At 41.6% G+C, this 17,587-nt stretch overlaps 1 protein-coding gene across 1 annotated transcript in view; it reads left to right on the top strand.

Moving 5' to 3' along the window:
* LOC309383487 (unconventional myosin-X-like) overlaps positions 1-17,587 on the top strand; it is a 135,608-nt gene that overhangs the window by 86,031 nt on the left and 31,990 nt on the right. The window contains exons 22-26 of the mRNA XM_081936100.1: positions 7,195-7,301; positions 9,598-9,891; positions 11,833-11,872; positions 13,185-13,970; positions 15,339-15,465. Coding sequence (XP_081792226.1) covers positions 7,195-7,301; positions 9,598-9,891; positions 11,833-11,872; positions 13,185-13,970; positions 15,339-15,465 — 1,354 coding nt within the window. The remainder of the gene's footprint in view (positions 1-7,194; positions 7,302-9,597; positions 9,892-11,832; positions 11,873-13,184; positions 13,971-15,338; positions 15,466-17,587) is intronic.

The raw sequence follows: 17,587 nt of genomic DNA, 5'->3' as shown, positions 1-17,587 counted from the left end.
TTCCCCCCCCCCCGATTTTGTCCTTTTCAAAACCAGTAGCAGAGCTGTTCATCACTCTCTCCTGTTTCACTCTTACATCATTTCTAGTGAAATTTATTCTCTGCTGAATGTTGATTAAGGTCAGGAAGTGCCTATGTTTGTATTTAAATCGATACTTCATTTCCTCCACTAAGTCCAAAAAGATTTTTGGAGATTTTTTAAATAAGATTTTTATTAAATGTTACAATTAAAAAAGTTAAATGCAAATTTAAAAAAAGAAAAAAGTGCAGAAAAGAGAAGTCTGGGAAATGACCCCAAATATTTCAGCCATTACTGCACAGTATAAATATCTAGAAATAGTATTTTATTCATTCACTCATTCAATTTGGAGGCCGCCTGACTTCCAGACAAGCCCAGGCAGCTGGCATCTCAAAAACAAGAAATAATAAACTAGAGAACAGATGCGTGTATGTCCAGGAAAAACACAACACTACCCAAATCAGACAAAAAGAACCACCAGGGGTTCATAAGCCTCAGGTCTTGGAGCAAAGCCACATTTTTAAAGAGTTGTGGAACGACTGGAACGTGTTTAATAAAACATTATTTGGAGAGCTGACACAAAATACAGTGATACAGTACAACTAAAACAATGGGGTCAATTAGGAACTTTTTACTAGAAGGATGTAGATTAGTAGACGCAGTAGGAATAGTGTTCTGTTTGGAGCAGAAACCTGGAAAGATGGGAATAAAATACCCATAATCATAAGACTTAAAAAAAAAAAATCATACAAAATCAATTCAGTTCGTGGAAGACAAGCAAGCCTTCCATGGGAAACTAAGAGCTTCCAATGGAAGGCGTCCACGAACTGAATTGGTTTTATCCCAAGATAAAATTCATACTGATAAGGTCCTGCTTAGCTTTTGCAACTGTATCACTCTAAGAAAAGAGTCTGAATGAACAGTTAGGGAAATGCTTGGATTTCTTAATCTAAGAGGAGGATTGGAAATCTGCCATATATGAATTGTAAATTGGTTTCAGACCAGTTAAAACAAAGAAAAAAATGCTTTGTATTGGGAATGAATATAGAGACCCTTGGCTATATTTGTTTAATAAATAAATACAATCAAAATTAAAATTTGGAGTTGTGTTCCAGTTGTAGCAGCTATAGAATGGTGGGCAACTGTAAAATTGGGCATTGGTAAAATGCGTTTTTTGGTTCTCAGTCTTAAAAAGAATCAGACTGAATAAATAACCTTGAAATTTAATGAGCAATGCCTGCCGAGTTTCAGTATGTTCATTGTTATTTGGAGTAATGCACTAGTGTTGAATGGAAATAAAGAATAATATGCTATTTTTCAGGTTCATTATACAGAACTTCCTCTGTATTAAGGATGTGTAAAACCTTCAGTATATAGATCATTCTGGGCCTAGTACACTCAAGTTCAGGTGGTCCATAACTGGGCCAACATACATTTGTTGCATGTTTTATCTTCAATCAGAATAGAGCTGGTAGGGACCTTGGAAGTCCTCTTCTAGTCCAGCCCTCTTCTCAAGCAGGAGACCCTATACCATATTTCAGACAAGGAACTGTCCAGTCTCTCCTTAAAAATCCCCAGTGATGAAGCACTCACAACCACAATCAGATATGGAACATGTATGTTTGGTCCAGACTCACATCCAGACATGGGTGTTTCAGGTCTAAATATTGAAGGTTCTGAAAAGGCAAAGCTGGCAGTGATAGGCAGGGAAAAACAGGCTATGGGGAGATTGGGAGCAGGAGCAGGTGAATGGTTGGATTGTACCAGTGACGTGCGGTGAGGTTTATGGCTGGTGAGGCTGGTGACGTCATCAAACCGTGTGGTTGCTCCGATCGCACAGGCGCAGCCTGACTGGAGAAGTTTCTCTTCTCAGAAATGTCAGAAAGGGACAGGCAGGCTGCCACAGTTCCACTGAGAAGACATTTCTGAGAAGAGAAACTTCTCCTTTCTCCTCCTTTCAACCCCCCAACTCCCGCGGTCCCCTTTCCCTGCACACGTGGTCCCATTCCCCTCCTTCCTGAGCCAACATGAAGGGGACCGCGGCTGCGCTGATCTGAGGCTGCAGCTGAGGAGCCTCCTGCACACGTAGTCCCATTCCCCTTGCAAGGATCCCGGGCTCGCCCAATACAAAAAATGGCGAGATCGGCGCACTTGGGGCTGCTGCTGCGATGTCCAGGGAGGCTAAACCAAGCCGCGCGCCTCTCCCAGCCACTTTCGCGGCTTCCCGGAGTAATTTTTTTAAATTTTCATGAGAGCGGTGAGGCTCTGCCTCCCCTGCCTCCCCTGACTGCACATCACTGGATTGTACTGTGCATGACATGAAGCGTAGCCAAGGAAATGGAATGAAGGCCCTGAGATGTTTGGTAGAGGGACTAGTGGGTGGCAAGTTGGAGTCTGCTGCATTTGGAATCCATTGTAGGTGAGAAGAAAGGGAGACATTGGGGAAATTGTTTTGTGGGCTGGTACACAAATCATTGTGAGGAGGATGGAGGGGAAAGGAGCTTTGACTTATTGTCCCACAAATCTGCCCAGAGCCTGTCTTGGTTAAAACCCAGAACACAAAAGTTCCTGGTTTTGGTTTAGATGGACTAAGAATCTTTTGTGGCTTAACACCAAAGTCACAGTAGTATGTCATATGTGGAACATATGGAACAAGGGACTCTTCCCCCATTTTATGCATGCCTCTATGCTGCATCTCTATCAGTGCTCATATCACAGGAGAAATAGAATGCGGACTACTAAAATTAGGACAAAGGTCAATTAAATGCAATTAAGATTTCCTGCTGCTACTAACATCACTTTCTTTATTTCACTTAACTAAGGCCTCTCCTACCTACAAAAGCCCTGTGCCAGGTTTGCCCTAACGTTTTCTTTAAGACTATTTTAGATGTTCTAACATCTAAATCAATAAAATCACTGGGGAACCGAGTGCTGTAGGGCACTAATTAAAGAAGCAGCTCAGCAATAGCTTGTGGTCCATCGGGCAGAAAGCTCTTCATTAAAGATCCAAGAAGAAATTATAAAGAAATTGGACCTAATCAGCATAATCAAGGACATTTAAGACTATTGTAATTTGTTTCTGTGTTTTCTCTGTCCTTTTCCTTTTAGCATTAGATTGTGTTTTTCTTGGGAGTCGGCAGAATTATGGCATGTTCTGCAGATGGGACTGCCTGGAGCAAACTGGAGAGTGGAGAAACTTTAGGCATGAAAGTAAAAAGGAAATGGGCGTCTTTCTGCCTGCTGAACACTTGAAGTTAATAAATCAACCTTAGAGCCATTAAAAGAGCAGGCCTTAAGTGACTGATGCGTGGACAACTAGCCTTTGATCTCCCCGGGAACAATAAGATTTTCTCTCCTGTACATGTGTTCACTCTTCATGTTGCTGGACCATCTGAAAAGGACTGGCTGTCTCAGTGTCCTGCATTAGTACAAAACAAACTAAGTCCTTTTTGGCAGTTCTAAAGTCCAACTTTATAGGCTTCTCTTTGCAGAATGAGCAAGAGGAGAAGCCATAGCGTGGATGAAAGATGCTTTTCTTTCCACTGAATGCTTTGTTCCTTTATCTGCAGGAATAAGATAGAAGCAACTAAGGGCAATTTTAAGAAAGATATTGGCAGGTAGATAAGACAGCCATATTCATGACCAGACAATGAGTTTACTCAATAATGCTTAGTTATTACACAAAAATAGACAAAAAAGTCTAGTGCACACAGCATTCTTTCCTCTAACATGGAGATGACGAAGTAAAAAAAAGCTTTCGGTTGGAAAAAATCAAGTAGATTAAACTTAAATGCAAGCTCTTTTTTGCACCAAAATAATCTTTCCAATCCATTTGGATTGGAACAGCACATGTGTACTATTTACTGTTGTGCTAATGGGATAGAAACATCTTTGATGTCCGTTCAATGGGATGTGACTGTGATACCCTGTAGGATTCAGGAAGCCTGGAACATTTTTTTAAACCCACGTGATTAATACTGGGCTGCCTCTCGTAACCCCTTTCATTAGGGAAAAGCACTTGTAAGGCTTGAGCAGGGAGTAGATGAAGGGAAGGAACATGCGTTTTGTGGTGTTTGCTTCTTACATGTAACTGGCTGCAGTTTTGACCCATAGATCCATCAGATTGCTCCATCTAATAGCTTTGCCCAACCAGAGCACCTTCCAAATCTAACCATCAAGTTCGCAGAATTAACAGACAACGTGGCCATCTGTAGTCAGTAAGACGGCCCTAAACCTTTTAGAGGGATGCGTTCTAGATAGAAACATTTTCATCCCTTTGTACTGCACACCTTACAAGGGAGGAAACCATTCTTTAAGCACAGGTTTTTTTCTCATCAAATCTCTGGTAAGAATGCCTACATAATATATATACCCACATGGTTGGGTTATTCGTATATTATTTCTTTAGATATACTCTTTTTTAAAAAAAAAATCCTATTTGTCTCTTTGGTGTGTCTTGTAAAAGCCTACTTTGTGCTTTTTGATAACGACTCGATCCAGTGGAATTAAACATTTCCTTAAATAGAAGTAAAAACTTAAATCTGGCTGCATTTCTGCATGCTGCTTACAACAGAGTGGGGGAAAGAAGCAGTTGGCAATTGTAGCCCAGGGCAGCTCAGGCTTTCTTTTCATCAGGTTTTTTTGGGGAAAAAAATGAATGGGTCTTAAAACAGGCCTGAGTTTATCTTATGAAAGTGGTCCCTTTGTTTTGGCCTAAGGAATGGGCTGTAATTTCCTCAGCATGAAACGCCAGGAAAGCATACCGTAGCACTCCCCTTCGTGTCTTGAGGCGTTGTGAGATTGCAGGTACCAGGTTCCTGCCCAGTGAGCCTTCCAGGTGTGCCATGTTCCGGTTCCTGCCTACGGGGCAGCAGGGGGCTCTGAGAGTTAGGATCCTATGTGAGTATGGGTGTTGGCTTCAACATGTGCTGAGCAGGATGGGGAAAGGAGTAGGAAATGCTTCCTGCGACATGTATTCAAGGGGTTTTTCTATACCGAGCAATTGTTTGGGGGAGGAAGGAAAGGGATTAGTGTAAAGAATTGTGGAGCACAGGAAAGGAAGAGGAAGGCAAGACAGCCTTTGTATTTCTCATTAGGAGCAGAGCAGCTGTCAGTTGTGAATTGTGGAGGGTTGAGTTTTTTCAGGAAACAAATGAAAGTACAACTAATCAGAGAAGCTCTGTTCTGCTTCAATGCCAGCTTTGCCATTCTGGACTTCTGGGTTTTCTTCCTCGGTAGATATATCTGCAATTTATTTTTTATTTTTGCTTCTAAAAGAAATGCTGCTACATCGGTGCATAAGCAAAATAATATATCCAACAGTTGTGCTTAGTTATATATACATTGTTTACATTCAAAGTTCTCTCTCCACCCCCCCACCCCCAGTCTCTGGAATATTTTAATTCAGTTTTATCTAACTCATCTATGCAATTCAATGATGTGGCACTGATATTGATTTCTCCTCAACTCGCAATACAGCTTTTGGAACAATATATAGGTGACTGTGAGGTTCCCACCATTACCACCGCTGTTGAGACAAAATGGGAAACACAGAATTCTTTCAAAGAGGAGATGGGACATAGTGGTAGATTACTCTGGCCATACTACTCTTCCTGTTTAGAGCATTGTCAGAAGATTCACCCAGGTTGCTCTTGAGGGTCTTAAGAGAGTTGGAAAGCCAAGTGCAAAGAAATAAGGTCTCAATAAACAAACTGAGGAATGGAGCCCCATAAAGATTATCTCTCAGCTGTGTTGCTGAGATGCCATTGAGATGCCTTTTTAATTGCTTCTGGAAGAAGCAAATGTGAAACACAATTGGATTTATAAGATTGAGTTCTGGAGCCTTTACCTTAAGCGAGTGTGAATGATAAGCCATGGAAGTAACCAAAGTAGAGTTCTGGGGATATGCCATTAAATTCTTTCATACTTCCTTAGTCCCAGAAGAATGCTACATTCAAAATATCAAGGCCTATCTATCTTTATCTCTTATGAGTTTATTGCTTAATATACCTGGTTGAATACATTAAGGTCCATTATAAGGAGTAAGTATCAGTGAGTCAACTTAGTCACCAAAAGCAGAGTGGGTGAAGAAACCGTTATGGCTCCATAGAACATGGCCCAAAGCCATCTTTTATTGTCTTACTTCTGCCACATATTAAATCTAAGATGGTTTTGCACCCTTTGTGACATTGCAGAGAATCCTGGGATTCACCTTTTAGATAGTGCATTGCTTCAGTATGCATAAAAACATACATATTGGTGTTTAAATACCAAGACCTACCCACCACCATACACATACACTTTCAAAATAAATTATTAAAATTATTTCCAGGCCCTGCAGTTGGAATCTTAATACCTCATCTTTAGAATATCCACTAGGACTTATGCAATGTAATTCTTTTCAATGACGTCCATTTATAAATCTGGTCTGAAAATTTGCATATAAAACATTGCAACCGCCATCTGTTAATGTGCATGTCAAATTAAGCCCGGCCCTTGCGGGGATGGATAATTGTAGGAGGGGGGGTGGGAAACCAATACAAAGCAATATTCCAGCTCTTTTTAGCAGGCAAGAAAACGACGGAAAGACTAGCATGGAGGAAAAATGCTAATTAGCAGCGAGAAGAGGACGATTTAGTTGTAGTGCAGAAATTCGTATTGGGAGCTTTTTTTTTTTTTTTAATGAGACCCTTCACATAATTTAACCAGCTTCCTGTGTGCATTCCTCTCACCGTGGTCTTCTCTCCGTCTTTATATGCCGGTATAAAACTGCTTTAGGAATTTTAAATGGAAGGCTCCAATTACCTCAGAAAAAAAGATAAAGCTGTGTCAGGAAAAGGGTTAAACAAGAGTTGTAAAAGCGGTGCAGCCACCTCCTTCCCTCCCCTTCCCTTCACCACCACCCCCCCACTCCCCACTCCTTGAACACAGTGCGGGGGCTGGGCTGACACTCCCTGCTCAACTTTTCCCTTGTCTGTCGGCGCTGATTCCCGAAAGGGAAGGGCTGGCAGAGCAGCGGGAACGGCTCCGCTGCAGGAGCGTAAAAAGAAGCCCTCCGTGTCTGGTTACTCTGGGCAGGCTGGCTGGCTGGCAGGCAGGCATGGGATCTGCTGGGGCTGCGGGGGACTCGCGGTTTCCTCTCTTTGTGTCTGACGAAACTCCTCCCCGGGGTACTAGGTTTTCCTGAAGGAGGTTCTGGAACAAAAGCTGGAAAAGGCCCGGGAAGAGGAGCTGAAGAAGGCGGCCACCGTCATCCGAGCCCACGTCCTGGGCTACATGGCAAGGTCAGTGCCTAAATTGCCTGCTGTGCTTGGCTGCATTGCTGCCTGCACTGGATTTCCCTCCACCCCACCCCACCCCACCCGCTTTTTTCTTTCCTGGCCTCCCCATTCCTGCTCCCAAGCCTCCAAGTGTTTCTAAGAGGCAAAGTTAAGCCACACGCTCTGACTTTTTCCTGTTGCATTTTTTCGTCCTCCATGCAGCTGCCCTTATCTAGATCCCTGGCTCCCTTCCCTTTGCCATTCATTCAAGGTTCCAAGCACAGTCTCTGCTTTGATTTGGAACAGCTCAGTATTCTAATCTGGGAGATAACAGCTCTGTCCAGTCCCCCCCTTCTTCCTGTTTCACTCCAGGGGTCTCTTGGCAGAGTTGTAAGCAGCAGCGTTGTGTTTCATCCCTGCTCTGTGTCTCCTTACCTATGTCTCTATTTTTAACTTACTACCATCTCTTCTTCCATAGTGAGCTGGGCTTTGTCTCAGCTTGTTCAGGCAAATTGCAATGTACTGCATGCCCATTGGGACAGCCGCTTGCATTCATAGGTAAAGCGGTGTTACTATAAGAAATAGATGGTATATCTTACATTGCACCCATTGCACATAGAAGTTAGGACTAATTCGGTGTGATTTGTATAGGTTTGTCTTAAAAATAGTTTTAGACCACCTTAAGGTTGCGAAGAAATACGAACACCTATCAGCAATACTTGCTGGAATTCCAAAACCCAAGTAGGAGAGAGAGAAACTGCATAGAACTTTTAAGTCTGGCTCTCTCCACTCTCCCCCACCTCCCACAACAGTCAGAAACAAAATAGAAGTCTTTTTAGCTTTTTTTAAAATACCTTTGGTTAGTGTACTGTTGCTTGCATTCTATAGGAAATGTACTGTTTAAAAAATCTATAGGAATACTTATAAGTTTTTGCCAAGAAAACTAAACTTAAAGGGGAGTGTTGGAGGGAGGGAGAGAGGGAGAATGAACAAGGAAGGTTCAATATTCCCTAGTTACCTGCGGGATCGCGTTCTGCCCCACACATCCCTGCGACCTATTCGCTCGCACAGAGAGGGACTTCTCCGGGTGCCGTCCTCCAGAGAGTGTCAGAGGGCGGCGCCCAGGAGTAGGGCCTTCTCTGTGATGGGCCCTACCCTTTGGAATGACCTCCCCCCAGACATTAGGACAACAACTGACCTCCGCTCCTTCCGCACGAAACTTAAGACCCACCTGTTCCGACTAGCCGGCCTGGCTTAATTTAGAGTTTCTCCACCTCTTGGGCATTTTTAATTTTTAATTTTAATTTTTAACTTTAACTATCATTGGGGTTTTTAATTGTTTTAAATTATTGTAATTTATTTATTTATTGTTCCACCTCCTCCATATTATATCGTTGTAACCGCTGCTAGTGTACGTCGCCCCGAGTCCCTTGGGGGAGAGGGGGCGACTAAGAAGTCAAAATAATAAAATAAATAAATAAATAAATATTCCTTCCATCTTCCTCCAATGCATGAAACCAAGCCCTTCCATTCCTCAGTCCATCAGTTTGATGCTAGCCTGAGTATGGGCCTCCTACTGATCTTTATTTATTTTATTTTTATCCCACTTTTTTACTTGATAAGTAAGTCAAAGTGGCAAACATATCCAACACACCGTCCTCCTATTTTCCCCACAACCACCCTGTGAGGTGAGTTGGCCTGAGAGAGAGTGACTGGCTCAAGGTCACTCAGCAGGCTTTCATGGCCAAGGCAGAACTTGAATGCATGGTCTGGTTTCTAGCTCCGTGCTTTAAGTACCTGATCAAGCCCTCAGGTTTCAGTAGGTTTTAAAATCTTATATCTTTGAGTAGAATAAGCCTCTTTGGGGGAGAGGAGTCAATCCATTTTTTATTGATTGAATTAGTATTTTAAGAAAGTTTTGATCCACAGAGTTCTGCATGATATATTATTAGGGCTGCAGGACATGTCACTATTTACTGGCCCCATCTCTGAGGACCCTATTTGGAGAGATTTAGAAACTCAGGTTTGGCATAGAGAGGGTATATTTTGCATCGGCCCAAAATTATTCCATTTGTTGTGCTTAGCGGAAGATCACATGTAGAAAATGAAAATGAATGGCAGTCTCAAGATGCAGATACTCCATGGAGCAAAGTTTGGGAGAACGGCAAAATAGCTTCTTGGACCATTGTCTATATGGAAACTTGATTGTGCTGGGTATTCAGATCAAACGTCACAGGGCAAAACAGCACCTAGGGAGAATTTAGGAAGATGGGTGATTATATTGGTGTGTGACCTCCATATTTATATGCCTTTTGACTAGGAAGAAGTATCGAAGAGTGCTAGCCAGTATTGTTACCATTCAAAAAAATTATCGCGCTCACTTCTGGAAGAAGTCTCTCTTGCGCCTGAAAGCCTCTGCTATTGTCCTGCAAAAGCACTGGCGTGGATGCCTAGCTCGCAATCTCTATCAAGACCTCCTGGAAGAAAAACAGAGGCAGAAAGAGAAAGCTGAGGAGCAGAGGCGAGAAGAAGAGAGGATTAGAAAGGAGGAAGAAGAAAGGCAATGGCAAGAAGAGAGGGAGTGTAGAAGGAAACAAGAGAAGGAAAAGAAAAGGTACAATGGCCATATTTCTGAGGTCTGTCTGTCTGTCTACTTACCTACCTGTGTCTGTCTATCTGTCTATATATATATATCATTCTGTCTGTCAGTCTGTCTCTTATTAAATTTATTTGTTGTCCATCTTTCTGCAAGGTCACAATGTTAAAAGCAATAAAGCCATAACAGATACAGTCTAAGAACAATAAAAATACAATTTATAATTAAAAGATGGAGGGGGGGTGCAATGGGGGAGGTGGGATCTGCTATTAGTCTATCAACCACCTTCAGCATGATGTACCCCATTGGGACCCCAAGACCTTCTGGCAGAGCTGGGCCTTCAGGCTCTCTTACAGAAGGTCAGGAGGATGGGGGTGGGGGGGCAAGATGTTCCAAAAGGCAGGAGCAGTGGTGGATTAAGGTTCACTGGTGCCCTAAACACTAACAAATCTTGGTGCCTCCCTCCTGTACAAATCTTCATTGGGTTTTTTTCTTTCTCAATTTTGTGGTGCCCCCTTGGGCCTGGTGCCCTAAGCACGTGCTTAGTCTGCTTAATGGTTAATAAACCACTGGGCAGGAGTCACAGCTCTTTTCCTGGACTCCACCAGCTGAAATTTCTTGAACAGCGGGGTCTACAGCACGCCTCCTTTGCCAGCCTAGTTTGGGTGAGCCAATCCCATTGGGCTGCGATGGGAAATAATCTGGATCCATGCCATGCAGGGCTTTAAAGGTAATAACCAACACTTTGAATTGCACCCAGAAGGAAACTGGCAGCCAGTGCAGCTTGCAGAGCAGTAGTATAACAAGGGCCACTTTAGGGGCTGCAAGGACTGCGTGCATTTTGCACCGGCTGTATCTGTCAAATGCTCTTCAAGGATAGCTCCATGTTGAGTGCATTGCAGTAGTCCAAATGTGAGATGACCAGGGCTTGAATGAATATGCACAGGACTCCTGATCTTGGAAAGGGCTCAATTCAACGCAAAGTTGAAAAATCTTCTAGCCACGTGCCCACCAAGTCTGTCTGGGGTAATGCCACCCCATCCGGAACAAAGGAGGTCAAAGTCCTGGATCTTGAGTTTCCTTATGCCCAAAACCTTTTTGATCTTGCCAGGATTCAGCCAAAGTGATCCAAAAAAACATTTTAGACTGTTGGAGAGAGGGAGCTCCATACAAATATACATACATACATATGTACGTACGTATGTACGTCAAAACAATTGTATATTGTTATATGAAACTAATAATATAGTATGTGAAATGAATAGATTATGTTCCCAGTGCCAAAGCAACTTAAGGTTGGTGATCCTGAAGGCGAAGATAAATCAGAGATTGCAAAGCAGCCACCGTTCTTTTTTGAACCTCTTTCTCTGTCCTGGGAGCTATAAAAAATGAAGTATATTTGGTTCTCAAAAAATGCTACTTTTTCCAAAGGCTCAGCCATCTTTGCTTGCACACGTCTTCCTTTCCCCTCCAGTTTCCCAGATTAATTCCAGAATTGGGAAATAGGCGTAAGAGAGTCTTTCTGTTCTATGTAAATCCAGGTGTTCTCCTGTCTTAACCTCAGTGCTTCTTCAAATTTAATTAAATAATATTTTTTATGATGATGATTTCTTATTCATCATAAGGCAAACTTTAATTTCTTTTCATTAGCCACAGGCAGTCCGCATTGTGAATGGTCCATATATATCAAGTAGCAGTCAGTTTCTGCTCTAACACTTTTTAAGAAAATTCAATCTTCAGAAAACCCAAGCTTTTAATTAAATGTGCTGTAATAAATTCTATGGTTTTGAAGGAAGCTTTTAACTAAGACATAAATAACAAAGGCAGGTATGTCTTTTAAAATTACATTGATTTTTCCGTACTAGAAATTGAAAGAGAGTGTGATTATCTGTTACTTCTTTATGAAATTTCTGGCAGGCTGTGTATTTTATTGGATAACTGCTTTCTTATTTTGAACAGGAAAAAGGAACAGTTGGAAGCAGCACTGCAGATAGCTCAGGTACGTCCTCTTCTTTCTCCAATCTTCCACCTCTTCTTCAGGATCCCCAGCAGAACTGTCAGAGAATTGAACAGCTGATGTTTGAATGAAGTCAGAGACACGAAGTTGTAGCTTTATGCAAATAAATATATTTCACATCTATATACACAGCAAACTAGATAGTCAGGAAAACTGGAGCATCATCAGGTAAATCACAGAACATACAAGGCACACAGAAGAAAAAGGCAGGGGAAAAAAGGGAAACTCCCCTTCCACACCCACAGCAACCAATCACAGTGCAGATTGCCTCACACAGGAGCCACAATCAACCATAATTGTGTGTTCTGGCACACTGAACAATCCCACAGCTCCAGCTATTAAATTTAAATATCTTAACAAAAATCCTAACCTATCCGCCTTGTCTTTTTCTTAGTGCGCTATTAGCTGTGTGCATTTCTCTGAAATGATTCTAGGGCACATTTGATTTTACAGTGCATCATTTTTAAATCAAAATATATGTGATGTAAAGTGGACAGGGAATTTTAACATTGTCCTCTTAATGCCCTTAATTGTCTCAAATCTACATACACCATGCCCAAAGCTGCTACCTGACTTGAGAAAGAAACTTCTGAAACTGTATTGACAATTTCTTTTCTTCTTGAGCCAACCAGCAACAGAAGGATGATATTTGTTTTTGCAAGTCATGCAGAAAATTTCAGGGAATTATCAAAAATGGAGTCAATATTTTAGGAACTGGGTTCTGCGCATTCATACAGAAGTCTAAATCAATACAACATCTCAGTGGCACGCCTAGGGAAACTTTTTGCTTTCATCTCTAAAACTCTATTTTCAGAATTTGATAGTGCTAAAAACTTACAAAATTTAAAAATTTAATATGATTTTGACTATTTTTCTAAAATAGTCAATGGTTTCATTTTGAGCGGGACTCTAAATTGGATTAGAATCACAGATATTCACAGAAGAGTTCCAGTGAATTCAGTTTCTTAATATGGGCCTGTTTGAAAAGCATTAAGAAAACATTGGTTCAATCATGCATCAGACAGTTGTCTTTGAGGTGGGTGTTGTTGTTGTTGTAAATACCATACAAATACTAGTGTATCAAAGGAGATACACTACCCATGACAATCTTTTTTTGAATTACATTCAGCTTTGGGGGATTTAGTAAATATTCCATATTGTATCTTTGAAAAGTTAAAATTAAAAAAATCTTGCGAACTGGGGAACAATGAAGCACCACTTGGTTGTTATGATAGCACCCGAATTTTCAGAACGATTTATGAAAGTTAGTTATTTTCTTGCATTTTCAAATCAGATGGAGGTACTAAAAACCCAGAAGGAGAACCATCCACTGCGGGAAGAGGAACAGCGTCAAATGGAGGAGATTCTGCGTTTGGAAAGGGAAATTGAGAAGCTGCAGTGGCAACAGAAGGCAGATCATGTGTCCATTACATGTGAGAATACCAAGAATGAGATGAAGCGGCAGCGGGAGGAAGAAATACAGAAGCTGGAGAAAGAAGCATCTAGGGTTGCACAGGAGTTCTTAGAACTTTTAGATTTTGGGAACCTGGATGAAAGTGTGCAAAACTTAGAACGCTCCCTGTCTAATGAAGGAACTCTCAATATTGAATGTAGCCTTGTTGCTCCGCTAGCTGAGGAAGAAGAAGATGAAGGTTTTCCTGCAGATGAAGAAGGGCCGCCAGTCCCCAGCCCAAGTCTGCTGAACCAGGACAGTAGCACCAGGACCAGTGATAACTATTATTCAGAAGAAGACACATCTCCAAATATGCCAGTGTCTGGGGAGGAAGAGAACAGAGAAGGCAATGCTCTGCTTCCTTCTATTGAGGGAGCTGGAAGCCCTCAGAAAGAACATCTGAAAAGCATATACTGGATGGGCTCGGAAGTAACGCAGAACGACATGGTAGAGGTGGAAGATCCCATTTACAGTTTGCCTCCAGATGTGGAATCAGATTATGACCATGAGGAATATGATGGCATTGTAGATATCAGCAGCACATCAATTGAGCCACTGAACAGGGAGGAGGTCCTGCGCAATTTTCTTAGCAACGGTGTGGATTCCAATCGTGGCAGCTTGGACTCGGTGAGAAATGTTCATAACCATTGCAGTTGAATAGTCCTGTTGTTAACCTGTTTCATCTTGCATAAGTGATAATATCGTTAATATTTCTTTAATTGATATCATTGTCAAGTTTAATCCATGAATTCCAAAGAGTAACATTGGCTTGAGTTCCATAATGGAGGAAAGGCAGAATAAAATTATTATTTTCACATGCCCTCAGAGACACATACGTTGTTCAGTCCATTGTAACATGTCTTTCACTCTGTTGGTTAATCTGCTGTGACAATGCATTTGTTTATGGTTTACTTATTATGCAAACCTAATGAACTGTTTGCAGCACTATTTTGTGTCTGTCTGTCTGTCTGTCTGTCTGTCTGTCTGTCTGTCTGTCTGTCTGTCTGTCTATCTATCTATCTATCTATCTATCTATCTATCTATCTATCTCGGGAATACTTAGATCATTTATATGTAATCCATGTCAGTTTTTATATATTCAGTCACTGGACTCTTCCTATTATTACAGCTTCATATTTCCCCATGAGACTGCTTATGTGTGTGTATATGAGTGTATATTCAGATAAGAACCATTAATAGTAGAGAATGCTTTCCATTGTAAAAATGATAGGAGAAAGTTGATATCAAAGTAGGCACACTTCTTTTGACCTTGAAATAGTGTTCAATGGTTGTTTCTAAATTGTTCTGTTGCCTGAGCCATAGACTCTGTGTTCAGATTTTACATATTAGGTTAGCATTAATACTCTAAATCTTCTATCTAAGTAATCCTGAAGTCATTCTCAATAGTTATTTCCTTCACCAATCTCAATATATCTTTGCTTCCTTCTTGCTGGATCCAAATCTGATTTAATTTCCTTATGGGGCAAATTGACTGAAGAAATATTTTGCCCATCAAGAAAGTGCTAAATTACTTAATGCAAATTTTCCTTAGCAAATTAATTTTTCTTAACTGTGTTATTAAAAAAGAAGATCTCTCAAGGCATATAATTCAATTAGACAACTTTAGACAACATTGTGATATGTTTAAATATCATCCTCTGGTATTTTCCTCCATGCTGTTATTTATATATGGCTGCTATAATTGATTGATTGATTGATTATGTGCATTAAGTCAGTTTTGATTCTTGATGACCACATAAATAGACTTTCTCCAGATTGATCCATTTCTGTTCCTAACCTGGCCCTTCACTGCACTCCATCCAACTTGCTACTAGTCATACTTTTTTCTCATTCATTTTTAAAATGAATTCTTGAATGAGGGGTTTTGATCCAACTGATTATGTACAGTTGTGATTATACCCAGGAAGTCAATTTATCTAACATGTAATAGAAGTTGGATAGTTACCAAATAACAACAATTCATTTCTCTCCTAGTTTTTAGATACCAAAGATGAAGAAGGGGATACTTACATGGACACAGATGAAGAATTCTGTAGTGGCCGAGTCACTCTGTTCAATGGATCTGGGCCCGCATATTTTCACAGCTATCTCTACATGAAAGGTAAGGAGTTTTCTCAGTTCCATGAATTTAGCATGTTGTCTGCTTCTGCAATCACTCATCTTAAGTGGGTACATTCTTTCTTTTCTCTTTTTGCTACTTGGTCCTGTATTCGTTCCAGTATAAAATATATCTTTTTAGAGAAGGGGTTTCAAAGGGTTTTTTGATAGTTGTTTCTAGATCAAGTTTCTAGATCACCTTTATGGATAGATAAACTGTGTTTCATATTAGAATGAAGGAGGTCTAGATATTTCTTTTGCATACCGCCCCTCCAGGTATTCTATAAATGCCCACAGGTATTTTCTTACTCTCCTCTCCTTGCCATGTGCATACTCTATCCACATACTCTCTACCCATCCACATACTCTATTCTGGCTATTTTTTCAGGACTGCCCAGTGGCTTTTCTTAAAGTTTAAAAACTTTGTAGCTAGCTCTAAAATTATCAAATTACTTGGCCAATAGATATTGGCACCCGATGAGATAATGTTCTGAAACCAAGATAATGCTTCCCACTCCCAATCGAGGTTTATAATTTATTTGAATGCTTTCTCCATCCCTTTCCCAAACAGCTTCAAAGATAATATACAGGGAGGCTATCTTATTTCTGTGGCTGGGGCTAAAGTGAAGACTACATAATTCCTGAAAGGAAGACAGCCCTGAACTTAAGATGAACTCTGTGTTGAAGGGTAAAGCAGAGAGGAAAATAATAATTTGTCTTCATTACTATATTCTCAGTGAATCTAAGACACTCCTCCCATTTTAGAAGTAAGTTATTTTCAGAACCCTAGACCTTCAGGATTTCTTTAAGGAGTATATGTTGAGCTTTGTAGGAGGGGGAAACAAATCCAGATCCTGTACTCTTGGCACATTGTTTTTTGTGAACCACATTTGCCCAACTGTAGCAAGCTTCTTCTATAATAACAGTATAGTAATGCTTCAAAAAATAACAGCAATCAAATGTATGAGTCCTTTGTGTAGAAAAAAAAGAACAGGAAATTTGTATAGTGGGTTTATGGTTTTTTTCTTTCTTTAAAAAATACCCCTATTTTCCTTTTCAATAAAATCATAAATAGTACAGGTGTACCGTATTTTTCGGACCGGAGTATAAGACGCACCAAGATTTTGAAGGGGCAAATTAAGATAGGATCTAACGCCACACCAAAGAGTGAACCACCTTTGAATGGGGTGGAGGCTATTTGGAACGTAGGTCTGCCTGCCAATGACGGAGCCAGAGGAGGCAACGGGAAGCAACGGAAGCAACATTGGATACTATGAGACGCAAATTTGGCCGCATTGAGGGTGGCCTCAGAGGAAAACTCTAGCGCTGCCACCAGTTTGTTGACGTCTTGGTGGAGGCGCATATCATCAGGAGCAAGCCTGGCCTATAATTGCCTGAGCCACACTAGGAAAGTCCTGTTGAAGAACGAGGCTGCTGTGGCAGCCCGCAACGCCCAGGCAGCTGCCTGGTGCGTCTTGCAAATGACCAGCTTGGCCTTACGGTCCTCAGCCTTGAGGCCCTCCGAAATTTTGGATGGGATCAAGGCTGGCGAGGACAAGGGCGCAACTGGAGGGTCCACTGTAGGGTATTGGAGAATCCGGTCCAGTTCAGGGGTGGAGGTGTAGGGCTTCCTGTCCCTGTTGCTGGGGGCGGGGGGGAGCAGTTGGTTGAGCCCATTGTTTTTGAACGACGTCCAAAAACAGTTTTGGAAAGGGAATGGCATCCTGTTCCTGTATCTGCTCAGCGAACAACCGCTCTGTGGGATTAAGTCCTACCGCGGTACTAGCCTGGGTGGAAGAGCCGCCCTTATTGGTCGTTGCTTTGGCCTTGTATAAGAGATTTAAATAAAGCAGGCTGGAACAAGCTGGAAAAGGTGGGCTTGTCCTGCACTAGGCCCTCGTCATCAGAGAGTTCCAGATCTGCCACCCCTTCCTCCTCACCTAACACTGATCCTTCACTGTAGACTGAGGAAAGCGGTGATGGGGGGTTCAGCCTGGGAATTAAAGGTTTCCTTAGCTGAGGTTGCAACCCTAGGTCTCGGCCCTGCAATGCAATTCCGCATCCACATCCTGTGCGATGGCTGCTGAGATCAAGTTTTGTAGTGCAGGGGGAAGGTTAAACTCAGA

The sequence above is a fragment of the Natrix helvetica genome (genome assembly GCF_964273705.1).
Source record: "Natrix helvetica genome assembly, chromosome: 1".
In the NCBI taxonomy this organism is placed as follows: domain Eukaryota; kingdom Metazoa; phylum Chordata; class Lepidosauria; order Squamata; family Natricidae; genus Natrix; species Natrix helvetica.
The sequence above is the reverse complement of the archived record's forward strand: the minus strand, read 5'-3'. Positions and strand labels throughout refer to the sequence as shown.